General features: G+C 37.7%; 2 protein-coding genes across 11 annotated transcripts in view; both read left to right on the forward strand.

Annotated features, from left to right (window-relative positions):
- The first annotated feature begins 2715 nt into the window (after positions 1-2715).
- LOC104594581 (uncharacterized) lies at positions 2716-7018 on the forward strand. Of its 4 annotated transcripts, none has more exons than XM_010254928.3 (5): positions 2722-3436; positions 3630-3668; positions 4233-4616; positions 4741-4917; positions 6605-7018. In XM_010254928.3, exons 1-5 carry the CDS (start codon positions 3248-3250, stop codon positions 6689-6691), a joined length of 876 nt encoding a protein of 291 aa, XP_010253230.1. In that variant the 5' UTR covers positions 2722-3247; the 3' UTR covers positions 6692-7018. The 4 variants fall into 4 exon arrangements, with proteins under 4 accessions (XP_010253232.1, XP_010253230.1, XP_010253231.1 ...); XM_010254929.3 differs by having other exon boundaries at positions 4744-4917; XM_010254930.3 differs by lacking the exon at positions 3630-3668 and having other exon boundaries at positions 2716-3436.
- Positions 7019-9649: 2631 nt separating this feature from the next.
- LOC104594582 (uncharacterized) overlaps positions 9650-16588 on the forward strand; it is a 37921-nt gene continuing 30982 nt past the window's right edge. For all 7 annotated transcript variants that reach the window (XR_016082498.1, XR_734747.3, XR_734746.3 and 4 more), the window contains exons 1-2: positions 9650-10132; positions 10244-10329. Coding sequence is in view for 4 of the 7 variants with exons in the window: in XM_010254931.3 (XP_010253233.1) it covers positions 10064-10132; positions 10244-10329 (155 nt within the window). In the remaining 3 variants the exon portion in view is untranslated. The remainder of the gene's footprint in view (positions 10133-10243; positions 10330-16588) is intronic.

The following is a 16588-nucleotide window of genomic DNA, read 5'->3' on the forward strand; positions in this document are numbered from 1 at the left end:
GGCTGGCCTGGTGCTCTGGAAGTGAAGTGTTGGTGTGGCGAGCGAGGTGCCTTGAGTTCGGTTTGGAGTGTTCCGAGCTGCCATGGGCTAGCTCGGGTCAGCTTTGTGAGGCTCGGGGCCTAGTATAGTTCGTTCTCCTTGTAGGGAGCTCGGGTTCTCAGTAGGGAGCTCGCTCTTAATAGGGAGCTTGGACTCCCAGTAGGGAGCTTGTTCTTAATAGGGAGCTCGGACCTTTAACAGGGAGCTCGCTCTTAACAGGGAGCTCGGGCTCCTAGTAGGGAGCTCGGACTTAGGGAGCTAGGTTCTTAGGGAGCTCGGACCCTTAACAGGGAACTCGCTCTTAATAGGGAGCTCGGACTAAGTACAGCGGTCTGGAGTTCGGGCTCGGTAGTGAGCTTGGACTTGCTTCCGATGTTCGCTTTGGGCGCTCTACTGCCCCGAGCTGCTTGCCTTCACCATGTGTCGGGCGATCGCGAGGTCGGGCCAAATTTCCCTTCATCAATTATGTTTTACATATATTAATTACATATAATATATGTATTATGTTACATTTATTTATGTTTTTTAATTCAGTTTTTTATTTTTATTTATAAAAAAATATTAAAAATTATAATTTGGGGCCAAAAAAGGGTTTTTTTGCAAAAAAAAATAGAAAGGAAAAATGCCTAAGGCCCTTAGGATGTATAGATCTTGAAATGTTACTCCAAAAAAAAAAAACCAATTGGACATCAAAGTGCAAGGTTTTGGCTTCCAAAAGTTTGCATGTAATTAAGTGTGCAACCTACGACCTGCTTACTAAGTCGAACGGGTCAATGGTTGAACATCTCGGATTAGATGGCTTTTAGTTGAAATGGGGAGTTTCAACAGAACCAAACCCAAAATCAAGGCCGAGTGACGGTTTGAACGGTTCAATCAACCAAGTTAACAACAAGTTAAAAACATTGATGATAAATAAGAAATGTTTTTATTAATGATGAAAATAGAATATAAAATTTAAAACCAATTGGAATTTGGAAGTAAAACTATTTTCCTATTATCTCTCATTAAGTCTCATATATTCTCTTATTAAATCCTATATTTAAGATATATTTTTCTCATCATGAAATTCTACTAATTAAATCCACAATATTAATTTTAATAATATAAAAATAAATATTTTGAAAATTAATTTGAAAATAGAACCATTTTCTTCCCTCTTAGTGGTGGGTAAGCAATTCAACCATTTGGGGTCAAATGCATTAATAAATAATGTCATAATTAAATAATAAAAAATTAAAATAAATAAAATATATAATACATAAAAATAAAAAGAATCGGGTACATCACTAATATTGTATATTCATTATATTGAACAAAAATAAATATGAAATGTAAGAAGTATTTTTATAAATGATGAAAATGAAATGCCAAAATTAAAATCAACCTATAAATGATAATAAAATTTTTAAAAATAGAAAATACAAAGAATCACAAAATAAATATTATACATAAGATATAATATAATCAAAAGAATATATAAAAAATTATATATTAATAATGTCAAAAAAATTAAGAGTGATAAATAAAAATTATTTATATAATGTTGATAGAATATATAATTTAAAAACGAGCTGATATGAAAGCAAAGCTATTTTGTTATTTAAATGGTGGGTCAATTATCCAACTTCTCAAAGAAATTCATGATGTTGAATAATAAATATTTAAAAAAATAAAAAGTACAGACTTTTGTTAAAGACATTTCGTAACTTTTTTAATGTTATATAGTTATCATATTAAAAAAATAATTATTAAAACAAAATTTATTTTTATTTAAGACAAATGGAATACAAAATTTAGTAGTAGTAGTAATAATAATAATAATAATAATAATAATAATAATAATAATAATTATTATTATTATAATTTAAAATTTCTGCAAATACACATTTAATACTATTTAAGTTTATTTTTAATCATATTGTTACTTTTATTAATTATCAATTTCTATCTTAACTATTATATATCTAGAATCCACCCATAAATAACATCTTATTGATTACCACGTTTGACTCTAATTGACTGGTTAGAAAATTTTTAGACATCATAATCAAACCCCATTTATATATATATTCGAATAGACTCGCGAACCCGAACCAAGTGTTTAGACGTTCAAAGTTCAAATTATCAATAAGTCGAATTCGGGTATTCATCGAATTCGGGTATTCATCGAGTCGAGCTCGAATAACTCATGAACGGGATTGACTAGCTTACAACCAAAACAGGATTCAGCAAAATCCATTCGAACAGCCATCATAGCCTTGTATCGGAAATATCTCCCAATGAAATAAAGCATAAAAATACGGATGCAAGTGTTCCAACAGACTTTGATCTGACTGAAGCAGCCTTATTAGTGTGTGCTAATGAACGACTCGGATTAACCACATTTGACATTTGTGGTCCCTCGCAGAGTGCAAAATCTCCACGTGAATATTACAGTGGGAACGGGCCTTGCAGTGACTGAATCCCATCACGGATACGTCGTAAAGGCGCTTGTTCGACTTCGACCGTTCGTCATTCGACGTTCAATTCGCTTGCCAAACGATGGTACAAGAGTCATTTTTCGTTTGTTTTGTTCCTCGACCACGATGTCAGTTTCATTTGCTTTCACTTTATAAAGCAAATTGTGAATGTTTCTTCACCTACCATATTAAATAACACCGCACTATCTTTTACCGTGAACCCTACAATCACATGTGCACCATCGTCACTCGCTATCTCTGCTTTAAACCATCTTAGATTGTGAGATGAGAATCAGATGGGAGATCGGAAATGCGGGATCATACTTAAGAGAGAGGAGAAAAAAAGAAGAATCCAAACCTTCTACCCTTGTGACTGCAAATTTTATTCTTCGCCTCATCGCTTAAAATGTGGAGTTCCATTACTTCCATATTCTTTGAATGTATTTTCTTCATCAAGAACATATGATTTCCAAGCCCATTTTCGCTAAGGCGGGGTTCTCGTAGTTCTTTCTAAAATCTAAATTTCATTTAAAATACGTAAAATAAAAGAAAGAAGGAGACAAAGAGGAAAACTGAGGACTCATAAATCTCGTTTATAATCTACTCCAGTTCAAAGCCTTTTAGGGTTTAGAAGAATTCCCGAAAAGAGAATCGGAAACTGTAGAAACCTTGGAGCAGCTTTGGTTTTGTTTTTTTTCTTTGTTCCGATCAAACCCTAGGGTTTTTGCGGATACTAGGGTTTGGTGGCGATGTCTGCGGGAGTTTGCGGTAAGCGTCTGGGATTCGAAGAAATCTTCGGATCTTCGACGCCGACGTCTTCGGCTAAGAGAGCGAGGTGTTCTAGTTTTGGTTCTCCTATCCGTTCGGCAGATTTCGGGTTCGGCTCTGAGGATAAGGTCTCCCTTTTGCTACGAATGTTCCCTTCGATGGATCGAGAGGTAGGTTTGCCGGCTTCTTCTAGATCTCCATATTTTTCTGTATTTAAAGATTGAAGTAAATTCGATTAGCATCTTCTGATGTTTCTCCCAATTAATTCTATTAATTTTGGTGGTCGGTCGCCGGCATGATAGGTTTCGAATTGGAATTCGTGTAATTATTACCAGAATTCGATTTTTTTTTGGGTTCTTACAGGTTGTTCGTGCAGAAATCTTTTTCGTTTTGTCCTTTCTGGTAAAGTTCATGAAGCTTTGAAGAATCAAGTTTCAATTCTGTTCGTAGTCTGTGTATACTGTGTAATTGCTTGGGAGTGAGTGCGTTGAATGGACTTTGTATTTGAGATCCCATCCACGCTTCAGCTTGCCATTCCATGAATGCTTGTGAAGCCTCTAAAGAGCATCAGTATGTACTTTTGTATGCGAATGATTTAGCTGGGTTAATGGCGCAAAATTCTGAACTTCTGTTTGAAGAGTGACCGGAATTCGAGCTTTAGTTTATGAGGATCTATGTGATTGCTGTCTATCTTTCAGGAAAATCAAGTGATGGCGTTTTGTATGTTCATCACTTTTGTTACGAAACAACATCAATGCTCTAATCAACTCTTGACATGATTATAATGGTGCTGAGAATGTGTGTTATAGATTATATCATGTCAGATATGTATCCATTGTTGCATGCGATAATGCCCATTATATATCCTTAAACCTGCAACAGAAATTTTGATTAATTTGTTACTTCTGTATTCTCATTACTTTTCAGACTGCAAGCATCTAATTTTTCATTTTTGTTGCTTTGTAGGTGGTAGAAACTGTTCTCAATACTCACAATCACAACATTGAAGATGCTATTGAAAGTCTTCATGCTCTCTGCCTTGGTAGCATTTCTGCCAAAAACGAAGCACAGAACCTTGATCCAATGGTGATTGCAAATTGCCCAACAGGTTTTAGGTCTGCACATCCAGGCAATGAAAGTTGTCAGATATCAGAGCAGGAGACTGAAAATTTAGAGGATAACAATTCAACTTGTGAGGGTAAAAACGCTGCAAGTGGAACTGCATGGATAGACATTTTTGTGCAAGAAATGATGAACGCCACAGATCTTGATGATGCCAGGGGTCGCGCTGCTACAATCTTAGAGGCTTTTGAAAGGAATGTTGTTGCTCAGGCAAGAACATTGGAGGAGGTAGTCAGCAGTTTTATATGGATTCTTTTGTGTTTCTTGAATTATTGAAATAGGAAAACGTATGTGTCTTTGGCACTCACTAACAGGTTGGCTATCTTGGTTGTGGCACTTTTTCATGGGGCAGCAGGAGATTGCTTCTCTAAGAGAGAATCTGCAGAGCTTGTTGAAGGACAATCAAATACTGAAGAGAGCAGTTGCCATACAGCATGAACGCAATTTGGAGCAGGAGGAGAAGGTGAGGGAAGTACAACAGTTGAAGAACTTGATAAGTCAGTACCAAGAACAAGTACGAACATTGGAGGTAATTGCTCTCTCCATCTCTCTAAGATCTGTCATGGGGATCACCAAGGTTTGTTTTCTAGACATCAACAATGTACAATGTGGAAGATTGAGCAATCCCAACTGTGCGAACAGAGGACCATTCGACGTCTCATGTTCATGACACTGTTAGGCTTGTCAATCTTTTACCTCTTCATTTTAAATAAGTGATAATTGATTATTTTCCTTGGCTCCTTTTGTTTGCAATGCAATTTCATTTACACTAGTACAAATGAGAAGAATGCATATTATGGTTTTACTTTAATTTGCTTCAGATTTTAGTTCATTTCATTTGCAATGCAATCACACAAAATAAGTTATTTATTTATTTAATAGAAAATAAAAGAGAGAAAGAAAGTTGAGGGAAAGCTCTCAAGGAAACCATTTGCATTTTTCTCCTTTACACTCCCATATTTTTGCACCAGTGCAAATGAAACCAGGCCTTACAAAAAATAAAAAGAAAAAAGGTAAAAAAAAAACAGAAAGAAAGAATAAACGAAAAGAGGTATAAGCAAGGTTCAAAATATCACTAACGCTATATGATATCAGAAAGCTTGGATAAGGATATGCTTTGAATATGCATTGACATGGTGGAAAGATATGGATAACTTGGATACATTAGAAAAGCTCTTACAAATCCCACAAATACATCAATAACATTAAATCTGAGGTTGAAATAACTATGAATAAGGTATAAACACATGAGAAATGCACATTTTAGTAGTTTATATTATATGAATAGATACATTACAATCAACAATACCAAGAGTTTGGAACATGTAGGTGTCATACAATAACTTCACTAATAACACATTAAACAATATTTGAGCTTCTAATCTACTAAAAATTCATTACTAGACACACCAATTTCTTTTTAGATCAATGAGTTTGATACTTGATAGATCATTGATAGATCCATCTTATAGTTGTTTCTTACCATAAAAATCATTTAGAATATATAAAACAAATTATTTTTGTAATTTTTGGTTTTCCTGAAGAACAAAGGAAAAAATCATTTTTTATATAAATTCATAGATCATTGAATTTAATAGATAGTGGATGGATCCATCATTTACAAATTACAATATATCCAAAAATATTTTTTTTATAGTGTTTGGATTTTTCCATTTTTTTTCAAAAAGTCCATAGATCTAACAAGTTTGGACCACATATGTATTTGGATATATATCAGTGGCCCAAATTGTCAGGACAGGCTACAAAAACTGTCAATAGTTTGGAGGAAGAGGAATATTAAATAGCAATTCATTGACCTATTCCAGTAGTCAGGAACTTTTACCAGTGGTTATAACCACCACCACAGCCATAGGTCCTCAGTGGCATCATGCCAATCCACCCATGCCTTCAGTTTCCGATATGATACGCTTTGTATTGGGCGCCTTATGTCGATACTTTGAACCTTGGGGTGTAAGAATGGCTCTTACTTGCAAAGGTCAACTTGCCTTGAGACCTGAAATATGCTACATTACTTGGCTGTGACCTGTGCTTGTATATAAGGTGAATCATGCTTTCCCCACCCTTGTTATGAACAATCACCAACAGGTCCTTTGCCAAGGTCCTACATTTTAAATAGATAAACTTATTGGCTTCACTTCCAGACCAATATGATGATGGGTTGTTAATTGAAGAGACTTAATGTTCATGTGGTGCAGCTGAACAATTACACACTGAAGCTCCATCTGCAAAGGGCACAAGAGAGTAGTTCCATTCCGGGGCATTTTCATCCAGATGTATTTTAAGCCTATTTTTCTCTCCATCTGTTATTTGTGGGTATGTATTATATAATTTATTTGTTGATTCCCCAAAGTGTTATGAGCCACCATAAAAAATGAAGGTTCTTGCGCGGTTCTGACCAATCTGGCAATCGGTTATAGTGTTATACAGTTCAAACCACCATGCGGCTGCTGTGGCAATTTCCAGTTATCTGCCAAGTCGCCGGTCTCTGCTTAATAGGTGTTTATATATATATATATATTTGAAATGCTAGAAAGAGGGTATGCTTTGCCTTGTATCAGTATTATACATTGCATCTTTTCTTTGATTAATTCCACTTAGATGGTAAGTTATAATGGTTGTATTATGGCATGCCCTTAGATGCTAAGGGCATGTTTTCTTTCTTTTTTTTTTTTTTTTTTTTTTTTTATCAAGTATATACGATACGTTTGATACAGAGTGAGAGAATAGCTCCAAAGGGCCTAACATGTCACCGGTGGAATGATGTATCAGTATTTTTTTAGATCTCTAATTGTGGATTTCAAATCTTGCCATAAAGCTTCAACTCACATCCTTCTAGGATGACTTGGAATTAGGGGTGTCAATGGACCGGTTTTGGGTTGGACTCCGTCTAAATCGAAATCCATTTGGATGGATTGGATGGACCAATAAGGCATATTGAATTTGGATGGATTGGACAGACCAATTTGACATATTGGATTGGACCTGATCCGCCCATAATGAATTTATATTGGATTGGGCCAATATCTGGTCCATTGATAAAAAGTAAGAACATAGGTGTCAAATGGACCAGGTTTGAGTTGAAACCAATCCAAGTGAACAGGAATTTGAACAGATTGGACAGTCTCTGGACCGTTCCAAAATGGTCCAAAATATTCATTGGACTGGATTGGACCAGGTCCATTTGTAATGGACTCACATTGGATTGGACGAAATCCAGTCCAATTGACACTCCTACTTTGAATTAGGGATAAGATTATGATTTTTAATTTTTAGTCATTTACAAAAGTAAAAATACTAAACAGAATTTTTGTCAGTAATTAAAATTTATGAATTTGAATACAATACCATCATAATGGATTTATATTGGTAGAACCAATATCCGGTCCATTGATAGAAGATAAGAATACATGAGTCAATGAATTGGGGTTGGTTTGGAACTAATCTAAGTTGAAACAAATTTGAACAGTGATGGTCTAGAGTATTCGTTAGATGGATAGAGATGTGATGGTTGAGCAATCATCTCCCTTCATCTCTGGATGGTTAATAGAGATTGAACTTGTTGACAGGAGGGAAAGTGATGTAGATGTTGCAATCTGAAAAAGATCCATGTCAAATAAAAGAAAGGTGTTCAGAACGGGTAGGCATGCATCCCATTCAATAAGTAGATGAGAGAGAGAGAGAGATTGTAAATTTGTAATTGTTTTTAGATGAGAGATTGTTGGAGTTTCTATAAGAAACATTGTTGGCCGATCTGTTCCAACTAAATAGTTAAAATTTTCTGTTTATCCAAATTTTTAATTATTAATCCTAGGGCTTTGTTTTGAAGAGAAGATGGAGAAGAAGAGATAAAAGATAACGATTTAAAAAAAAAAGAAGTTTGCCAAACATGATTAAATAGCATTTTTTTTTCCTGATGTGCCAAGCTAGTGAAATGGATCACTTGATACTCATGAAATGCATTGGCGTCAACCACTCACTAAATGACACTGGACAATAAAATAAGTGGAAAATGTGAAAGGGCATAAATTCAGTTTTTTTTTTTTTTTTTTTCAATAATACCCTAAACGGTTCTCATATCAATCTTTTAAAAACAAGCCCCTTCCCCCAACTATTCATGGGCCAGGATGGGGCTTAACTTTTACCAAAATGTATATGGGCCTGGCCTAAAGCCTGATCCCAATATAGTATAGGATTCAACTATGATATCAATCAGGGGGTATTCAACAAAATTCATGGGATACTTTGATTGGTCAAATTTCTTCTGGTACCATATCTTTCCGGGCTTGAAGACAGGCCAATTAACAGGTCCACCGCTTCTGCCCCAAACAGAGATGAATTTGGATTTGCTCCTCATAAAATATGTCTTACAAGTCACACCAGCCTGACAGTATGTTGCAGCCATGCATTAGGAAATGGGAATATACGACAACACCAATGTGTGGCTGCAAGTGCTATAAGGCTGGTGTGAGGCACCCTCTGCGAGTATGAGGAGCAAATCTGGATTCAAGAGAGACACACATGCTTCCAAAGAAAATAAAACCTCCCTCACATTGATAGGGGTGTTGTTGGACCAGAAGACTTAGGTGCTGTTTGGTAAGTCTTTTTTGACAAATCTATCAGAAGATTTGACAGTTAAAAGACATTGTGAGCATTTTCATTAAGATCTTGGAAGCTCAAAGATCATTTGGTTTGAGTCATTTTCTATAAGCCTGAATTGAATTTCTCGCGTTTTGTCCTTTCTAAAAAGATGTAGACATTGATTCCCTTCACAAGATTTGGAAGTCCATTGTATGGTCAGGTCCACCTCAAGATAGCATTAAAATCAATTTTGATTCTTCTCGTATCTTAGATGATCATACTGCTGTGTATTGCCCGTAACCATCTTTGTCATGTCTTGGATGCCAAAACTATTAATATTGGATTTTATAGAATTAATCAAACCAGAGCGTGGGCTGCCTGGGAGGCCATTAAGATGGCCTTGAAATTTCATCAATTTCCGATCATTATCAAAAGAGACTCAAAATTGGTGATTTTGTGCTTCACCCAGAAGACAAAGCCTCCTTAGAAGATGAGGAACACTACCAAGAACTGCATTAGAATGAACAACTTTACTAGAAGATTTATCTTTCAACATGTCTACAGAGAAATGAACCACGCTGCAGATTGGATTGGTAGTGAAGCCCAGATAGTTACGAGTTTGTGTCATTTCACTTATCTTCCCTTCCCCTTCTTTTTTAACCACGCTGCAGATTGGAGTTTATATCATTTAAGTATTAACCAAGCTGCTGGGGGCGCACTACCCCGTTTGATGCAGTGCTCTCTTATTTTATTTAAAAAAAAAATCGATTTTTTCGCGTTTTTTTGGACCACGGTCTTTTGACGAAAAAATCTTCCTCCTCCAACCATATGGAAGAAAATGCAAACATGAGTCAGACGACAGCCCGCACAGAGAAACGCGCCTTAGGCTACGTGCGATTGAGTAAAACAATTGCGAGTTATAGGGGTGTTTTATCAATACGCCAAGTAGAGGATACGCTTTAAAATTCATTCCCACTTGGAAAGAAAAGCCGCGCTTGAAGAAAGCAGCTGAAGGGACGATCAATGATTTTTTAGACTTTGTTAGAATCTGTATCCACTCTGCAACTCCCTTGGTGATGACCACTGATTATGCTTCAAGTCAATCCCACGTTAACAAAACCATATCTTCCTCCTTTCTCAGAACAGTACATCTTCTGACCTCAACACTTGTCGGGACAAATTCCTTAATGATGTTCTATTTCCATCTAAGCATGTTCTTCTTCTTCTTCTTCTTCTTCTTCTTCTTATTTTTTTAGGTTTGTTTACAAGATTGGTGGCTGATTAAAGCTGAAAAGGACTTCGATGGGAAGAGATTAGCCATTGGAGGTTTGACATCCAAACAGTAAGTCCTTCCCTCGCTAGAGTTTTCGTTTGCTGGTCGGCTGGATCTTGTTCCCGTGCTCAGTTTTACTGTTTATGTTGTTGATTTACCAATTTAAGTTCTTACAAGTTAGAATTAAGTGTGAAACTAAGCTGAAAAGGAAAATGCTTCATGGCGTCGATTTTAGGAGAATTGGAATAAAATTTAAATGACGAGTACAGGTTATTGGTTGTTAGGTTTTACATGTTTGGCTATGAGGTTTGCTTTTCTATCGTTTCATCTAGCATGATTGCTGACTTCGTCACTATTTGGCTATTTGCTAAACCCTTGTTCTGTTCTGCACCGAATTTCAGATGCTGATTATTCATGTAAAAGGCAGGTATTGTCATTGGAGCGCTGGCACACCCTACTTCGACGGCATAAAATGATTCCAGTATTTTAACATTTCTCATCCTGAAAAGTTTCCCTTGGAGTTTAATGGAAATAAGGTCCTTCAAAGTCGGCTTCCAATTGTATGTTTTCCTTGCTAGGGTAAGAGAGGAATGGATTTTCTAGCATTTCATGTGAGTATTCCATCCCTGAATCCAATGGCGTGTCAATGTGCTCAAATATCACCTCAACGATCAGCATCATAGGGTTCATTTGACGCCATTGTTGATTCGTAGTAGAAAAGAAACCCATGCCTTGTTGCAAAGAAGAACCTTTACCTATCTTTCCAGGATGCACACTTTATGAAATTGATGGATTCACTGCTCAACCCATCAATTTTATAAGGTTTTAAGTCAGTAGGATTGTTAGATCAATATCAAATTTGGACTGTCTCAAGTTGGTCCTGTAACCATTACCCAGTATTGTAATGGTTCTCAAAGGACATTGTTCCCTTTGTGAAATACTTTACAAGGCTTGTTTTCCTTTAGCAAATTCTTTCCTCAACCAGTGACATGATGGTTGGAGATATCATATAGCTGCATGGTGCTTCACTTAGCATTCTCCTTGCTTGGTCTAACGGTAAAATCTTAGGCTACCAAATATACGGGTTACATTTAGCATTTTCATAACATTGTGCAAAAAAAAAAAAGCCAAAAGTTAGGTTTATATCTAGTCAACCTCACTGTCCTCACTCACCAAGAGAGTAGATAGTTGGGGCCAACATTGGGTTATCATCATCATCTAAGCCTTATGCCAACTATATGGATTACATGAATCCTGTTTTGCCATTCCTTTCTGTTTGCTATTGAACTATATGGGACCATCATTGGATAATGGCCTTCATAACTGCCATCTATCAAGAGCCTACTTAGACGAAGTAAGCAAGATATAGAAGACAATGAAAGCCTTTATTGGAAATGTTGATGATAAAAGTGTCTTAGAGATTGCTCCAAATGGTCAACCACACTTGGTCCAAACCCCACTCTTTCTTGAGGTTTTAAATTGACCAAAATTTTGGGATTTTAGTTTCTTTTTCTGCATCAAAAGTTTTCTAAAGTTTGGATTTATAGAACTGATGCCTTCTATCATTTTATTAGTTTGATATAATTACTAGAGTACACTAAACTTTTAAAAAATTTCTTTATCCAAGTTTGAGATAAACAAAAGTTTTCTAAAGTTTGGACTTTACTAGAGTGAACTTTACAAAATTATTTCTGTTTGTTTTTTTTTTATAATTATATATTTTTATATGATTTTTATGTAATTATTTCTATTCTCAAGTGTTTATTAGATATAAAAGATGCTAATCAAAATGATGTCTGATAACACTGGTACTCAAGCTTACCCAAATCATGAATTATGTAAATGAATTCTTTATTAGTTTAGCAATTAATGTAGGACTGTTTCATCTTGTTGTATGGATTTCTACCTCTTGTTAGAATGCCTAATGGTTGCTTCCATTCACATTGTGCACTGAGTTTGACATGAATAAAAAAAGAGCAAAGTATAAAAGCTAGAATGATACAGCGGATCATATAAGCAATAAAATCATAGATTGAATCATATTATTAAATACAATAAATAACTCAGTTGAAATCTCCTTTTGAGTCTTGATTTATTTTTATTATTATTTATTTTCAAAATGCATTTGTACACCAAAATACATATGGACAAAATAAAAACCAGTGTGTGTGAAAATAAGTACAAATAAAGACATTTACATACTCTCAAGTCTTGTGAAAAATAAGAAAATTTCGAAATTGCAAATAGAACCCCCACCCAGCCACCCCAATTGGTAATTCCTGATTTTGTTAGTCTTCATATTCTGAACAAAATCCCAAAATCTGAAATTTCATAGCATTCCAAAAGTCTAGTAGAAGATCAGTCTACTAGACTGAGAAAAGTGAGAGAAAGAAGAGAGAATAGAAGAGGAACAGGAGAACACAAGTGGTTGAAAGGAGGAACATATTCTAACAGATCTGCCGCCGCCACTTTCTTATTATTTATAGGTTATGTTTAGTATACAATGGAAAGGACACATCTGCCCTTAGTACTTACATAATAAATAAATAACAACTGAATTAACAAACTGACACTACTATAACTGAAACAAATAACTACACATGCTGTCCTACGAACACAGTGGGGACCACTGCAGTGGGGCCCACATCAGTGTTCTCTACACTCCCCCTCAAGTTGGGAGTAGATATCTATCATTCCCAACTTGGATAGGTCTGTCTCTAACTTCTTCCTTGGTACAACCTTGGTGAGGATATCCGCGAGCTGCATATTAGATGTGATGTACGGAAGACACACTTCTTGTGATGTGACCCTTTCTCGCACAAAATGTCGATCAACTTCGATATGTTTAGTTCTGTCATGCTGCATTGGGTTGTGGGCTATATTAATAGCTGCCTGATTATCACAATACAACATTAAGGGCTTTTCATAGTCAATACCCAACTCTTCAAGTAGTGACCTCAGCCATAAGATTTCAGCCACTCCATTAGCCATTGACCTGTATTCCGCTTCAGCACTGGAGCGGGAAACAACACTCTGCTTCTTACTCCTCCAAGAGACAAGGTTACCTCCCACAAGGGCACAATATCCAGAGGTAGACCTTCTGTCATCAACACTCCCAGCCCAATCGACATCTGTATAGACTTCCACCCTCATGTGATTATTATTCTTGAGCAGCTCTACCCGGGCATCTCTTCAAGTATGCTAATATTCTCTCTGCCGCAAGAAGATGAGAAGTTCTAGGGGAGTGCATGTACTGGCTAACAACACTAACTGCATAGCTGATATCCGGCCGAGTGAGGCAGAGATATAGGAGCTTTCCAACCAACCGTTGGAACATAACTTTGTCTTCAAGAGGTTCCCCGCCCTCTGCACTAATCTTGTGATTTTGTTCGATGGGTGTATCAGCCGGCTTAACCCCCAACTTTCTAGTTTCCGCCAACAGATCTAGAACATATTTTCTCTAAGAGACAAAAATCCCCTGCTTGGATCTAGCAACCTCAATACCCAAAAAGTACCGTAGTGCACCAAGATCTTTCGCCTCAAACTCTTGATGAAGGAGTTGTTTGAGGGACTCAATCTCATGATTGTCATTTCTTGTCACCACAATATCATCAACATATACTGCAAGTAGTGTCAGAGAGGACTCCACCCTCTTGATGAATAGTGTATGATCTGACTGAGCCTGTACAGAACCAAACTTTCCAAGGGCTAATCTGAACCTATCAAACCAGGCTCTAGGTGACTACTTCAAACCATACAATGCCTTGTTTAGTCGGCAAACCTTCTTACCTGTCTCAGTATCATAGAATCCAGGAGGCAACTGCATGTAAACCTCTTCCTGTAAGTCTCCATTCAGAAAGGCATTTTTAACATCCATCTGAAACAGGGGCCAAGAATGATTTGCTGCAAGGGATAACAGAACTCGGATGGTGGTCATCTTGGTTACTGGGGCAAAGGTCTCCAAGTAGTCTATACCATAAGTCTGAGTGAACCCCTTTGCAACCAGCCGGGCTTTGTACCTTTCAATAGAGCCATCAACATTATGCTTCACAGTGAACACCCATCAGCATCCCACTGGTTTCTTTCCTCTTGGTGGGTCAACCAGTGCCCAAGTATTATTCTTCAACAGGGCATCCATTTCGACTTGCATTGCATCTTTCCATTCTAGAACTGATAAGGCTTCTTGCACTGTTCTTGGACCAGACGATCATAGGATAAGAACTGTGAGATGCTATGAGCTGTAGAAGTGGTGCAATGTCGTTTCCCTTTGTGAATGGCAATAGGGAGATCAAGGTCATCCACAAGAGAGGAAGTGGCAACAGTGAGGGGTATCTCAGTAGGGTCTGGATCTGGAGCCGCAGAAGGAACTGGAGCTGGCCGGGACTGCCGATGACTAGGATCAACCTGCCTGCATCGCCTGTGATAGACTCTCAACTCCAGCTCCCTCTGACCACCCTCACCACTACAGCCTTCATCATCCAGTGGAATAGGTAAAGGAACAACCCCACTCAAAACAGCCCCACTTCCACTCTCACTGCTCTCCCCCTGAGGAAAGAAACTCAAAACAGCCCCACTTCCACTCTCACTGCTCTCCCCCTGAGGAAAAACCCTAGGATAATAGGGTGTCTCCTCAAAGAAGGTGACATCCATGGAGACAAACCGTTTCCCTGAAACCGGATCATAGCAGCAATAACCCTTTTGAGTTTGTACATAACCAAGGAAAATGCATTTGGAGGCCTTAGGTTCAAACTTGGAATGATGAGGCCCGAGAAGCTGAACGAAACAGGTACAACCAAAGGTTTTAAGGGGAACAATGAACAACTCCTCGTCTGGGTATAGAAGGGAAAAGGGGGTTCTCATATCAAGAACCCGGGAAGGAACTCAATTAATGAGATAAACTACCGTGAGGATAGCATCACCCCAGAAGCGAATAGGTACATTGAAGGTAAACATAATGCTTCTAGCCACCTCCAAGATATGCCTATTCTTCCTTTCAGCAACGCCGTTCTGCTGTGGTGTATAAGGGCAAGTGCTCTGGTGAGTAACTCCATGGCTAAGAAGGTAGGAGGTCAATGGTTGAGCAAAGTATTCCTTTGCATCATCAGATCTAAGGACTTTGATTTTGGTCCCAAACTGAGTGAGAACCATCTGATGGAAGTTTTGGGTCAGAGCAGGAACCTCATCCCGAGAGCGCATAAGATAGACCCAAGAAAACCGGGTATGGTCATCAACAAACAGTAGAAAATATCTGTACCCACCCATCGAAGAGATATGATACGGCCCCCAAACATCAGTATGCACAATATCAAAAGAGGAATTACTCCTTTTATTACTTAAAGAATAATAGGTTCTACAATATATGGCAAACTCACAACTTTCACACCTCAACTTTGATAACTCAACAGACTCAAATAAAGCAGGAAACAGACTTTTCAAAGACTTAAAAGACAAATGACCTAATCGGTTATGCCAAAGCATAACCGAACTCACAGACTGTGAAACAAAAGACTTCTTATCCACTGACTCCTCCCGACGAGAACTCTCTCCAAGCAGATAGATCCCGTTCGTCTCACGGCCAGTCTCAATCACCTTCCTCGTCTCCAAATCCTGAAAAACACATCGGTCGGGGAAAAAGGTTACTGAACAGTTCATGTATTTGGTAATACTACTAACTGAAAGCAGGTTGGTATCAAGCTTAGGAACATGCAAGACAGAAGATAAAGAGATAGTATCCGATAGCTTGATGTCCCCCTTGCCCGAAATGGGAACAAGAGAGCCATCAACAATGGACACTCTATCTCGGCCAGAGGACAAGTGATAAGAAGTGAACAAAGATGGCAAGCTAGTCATATGGTCAGATGCACCTGAATCTATTACCCAGCAGTGGTCAGTATTACCTGGAGCTGAAGCATGGTAAGCTGAGGCCCGAGTACCTGAATGTGCAAATGCAGATGTGGCAGAAGCTGATGGTGACTGAGATGGCTGAGCTGAACTCCCAACTTCCTTTTCCAACTGTATGAGGGCAGCCCGAACAACAATTAAAGTCTCTAGGGATGTGCCTGATGAGGATGTTGAATCAGTGTTCACAGCCACATGAGCATTACCCTTCTTATTTCTTAGTTTTGCTGGGACCAAGTGAGGATGTAGCTTCCAACAAGTATCTTTTGTGTGCTTGGGTTTCTTGCAATGTTCACATATCAGATCCCGTTATCTTCCTTATTCCGGTCCCTTTCTGAGTCACCCTCTGGCTTAGGTTTAATAGCTGTCAAGGTTGGGAAAGAGGGCTGAGGCTGCATCATGACTTTCCTCCTGGTCTCTTCACTATGCA

This window comes from Nelumbo nucifera, chromosome 2 (assembly GCF_055504915.1).
Source record: "Nelumbo nucifera cultivar China Antique chromosome 2, China Antique-T2T, whole genome shotgun sequence".
Lineage (NCBI taxonomy): Eukaryota > Viridiplantae > Streptophyta > Magnoliopsida > Proteales > Nelumbonaceae > Nelumbo > Nelumbo nucifera.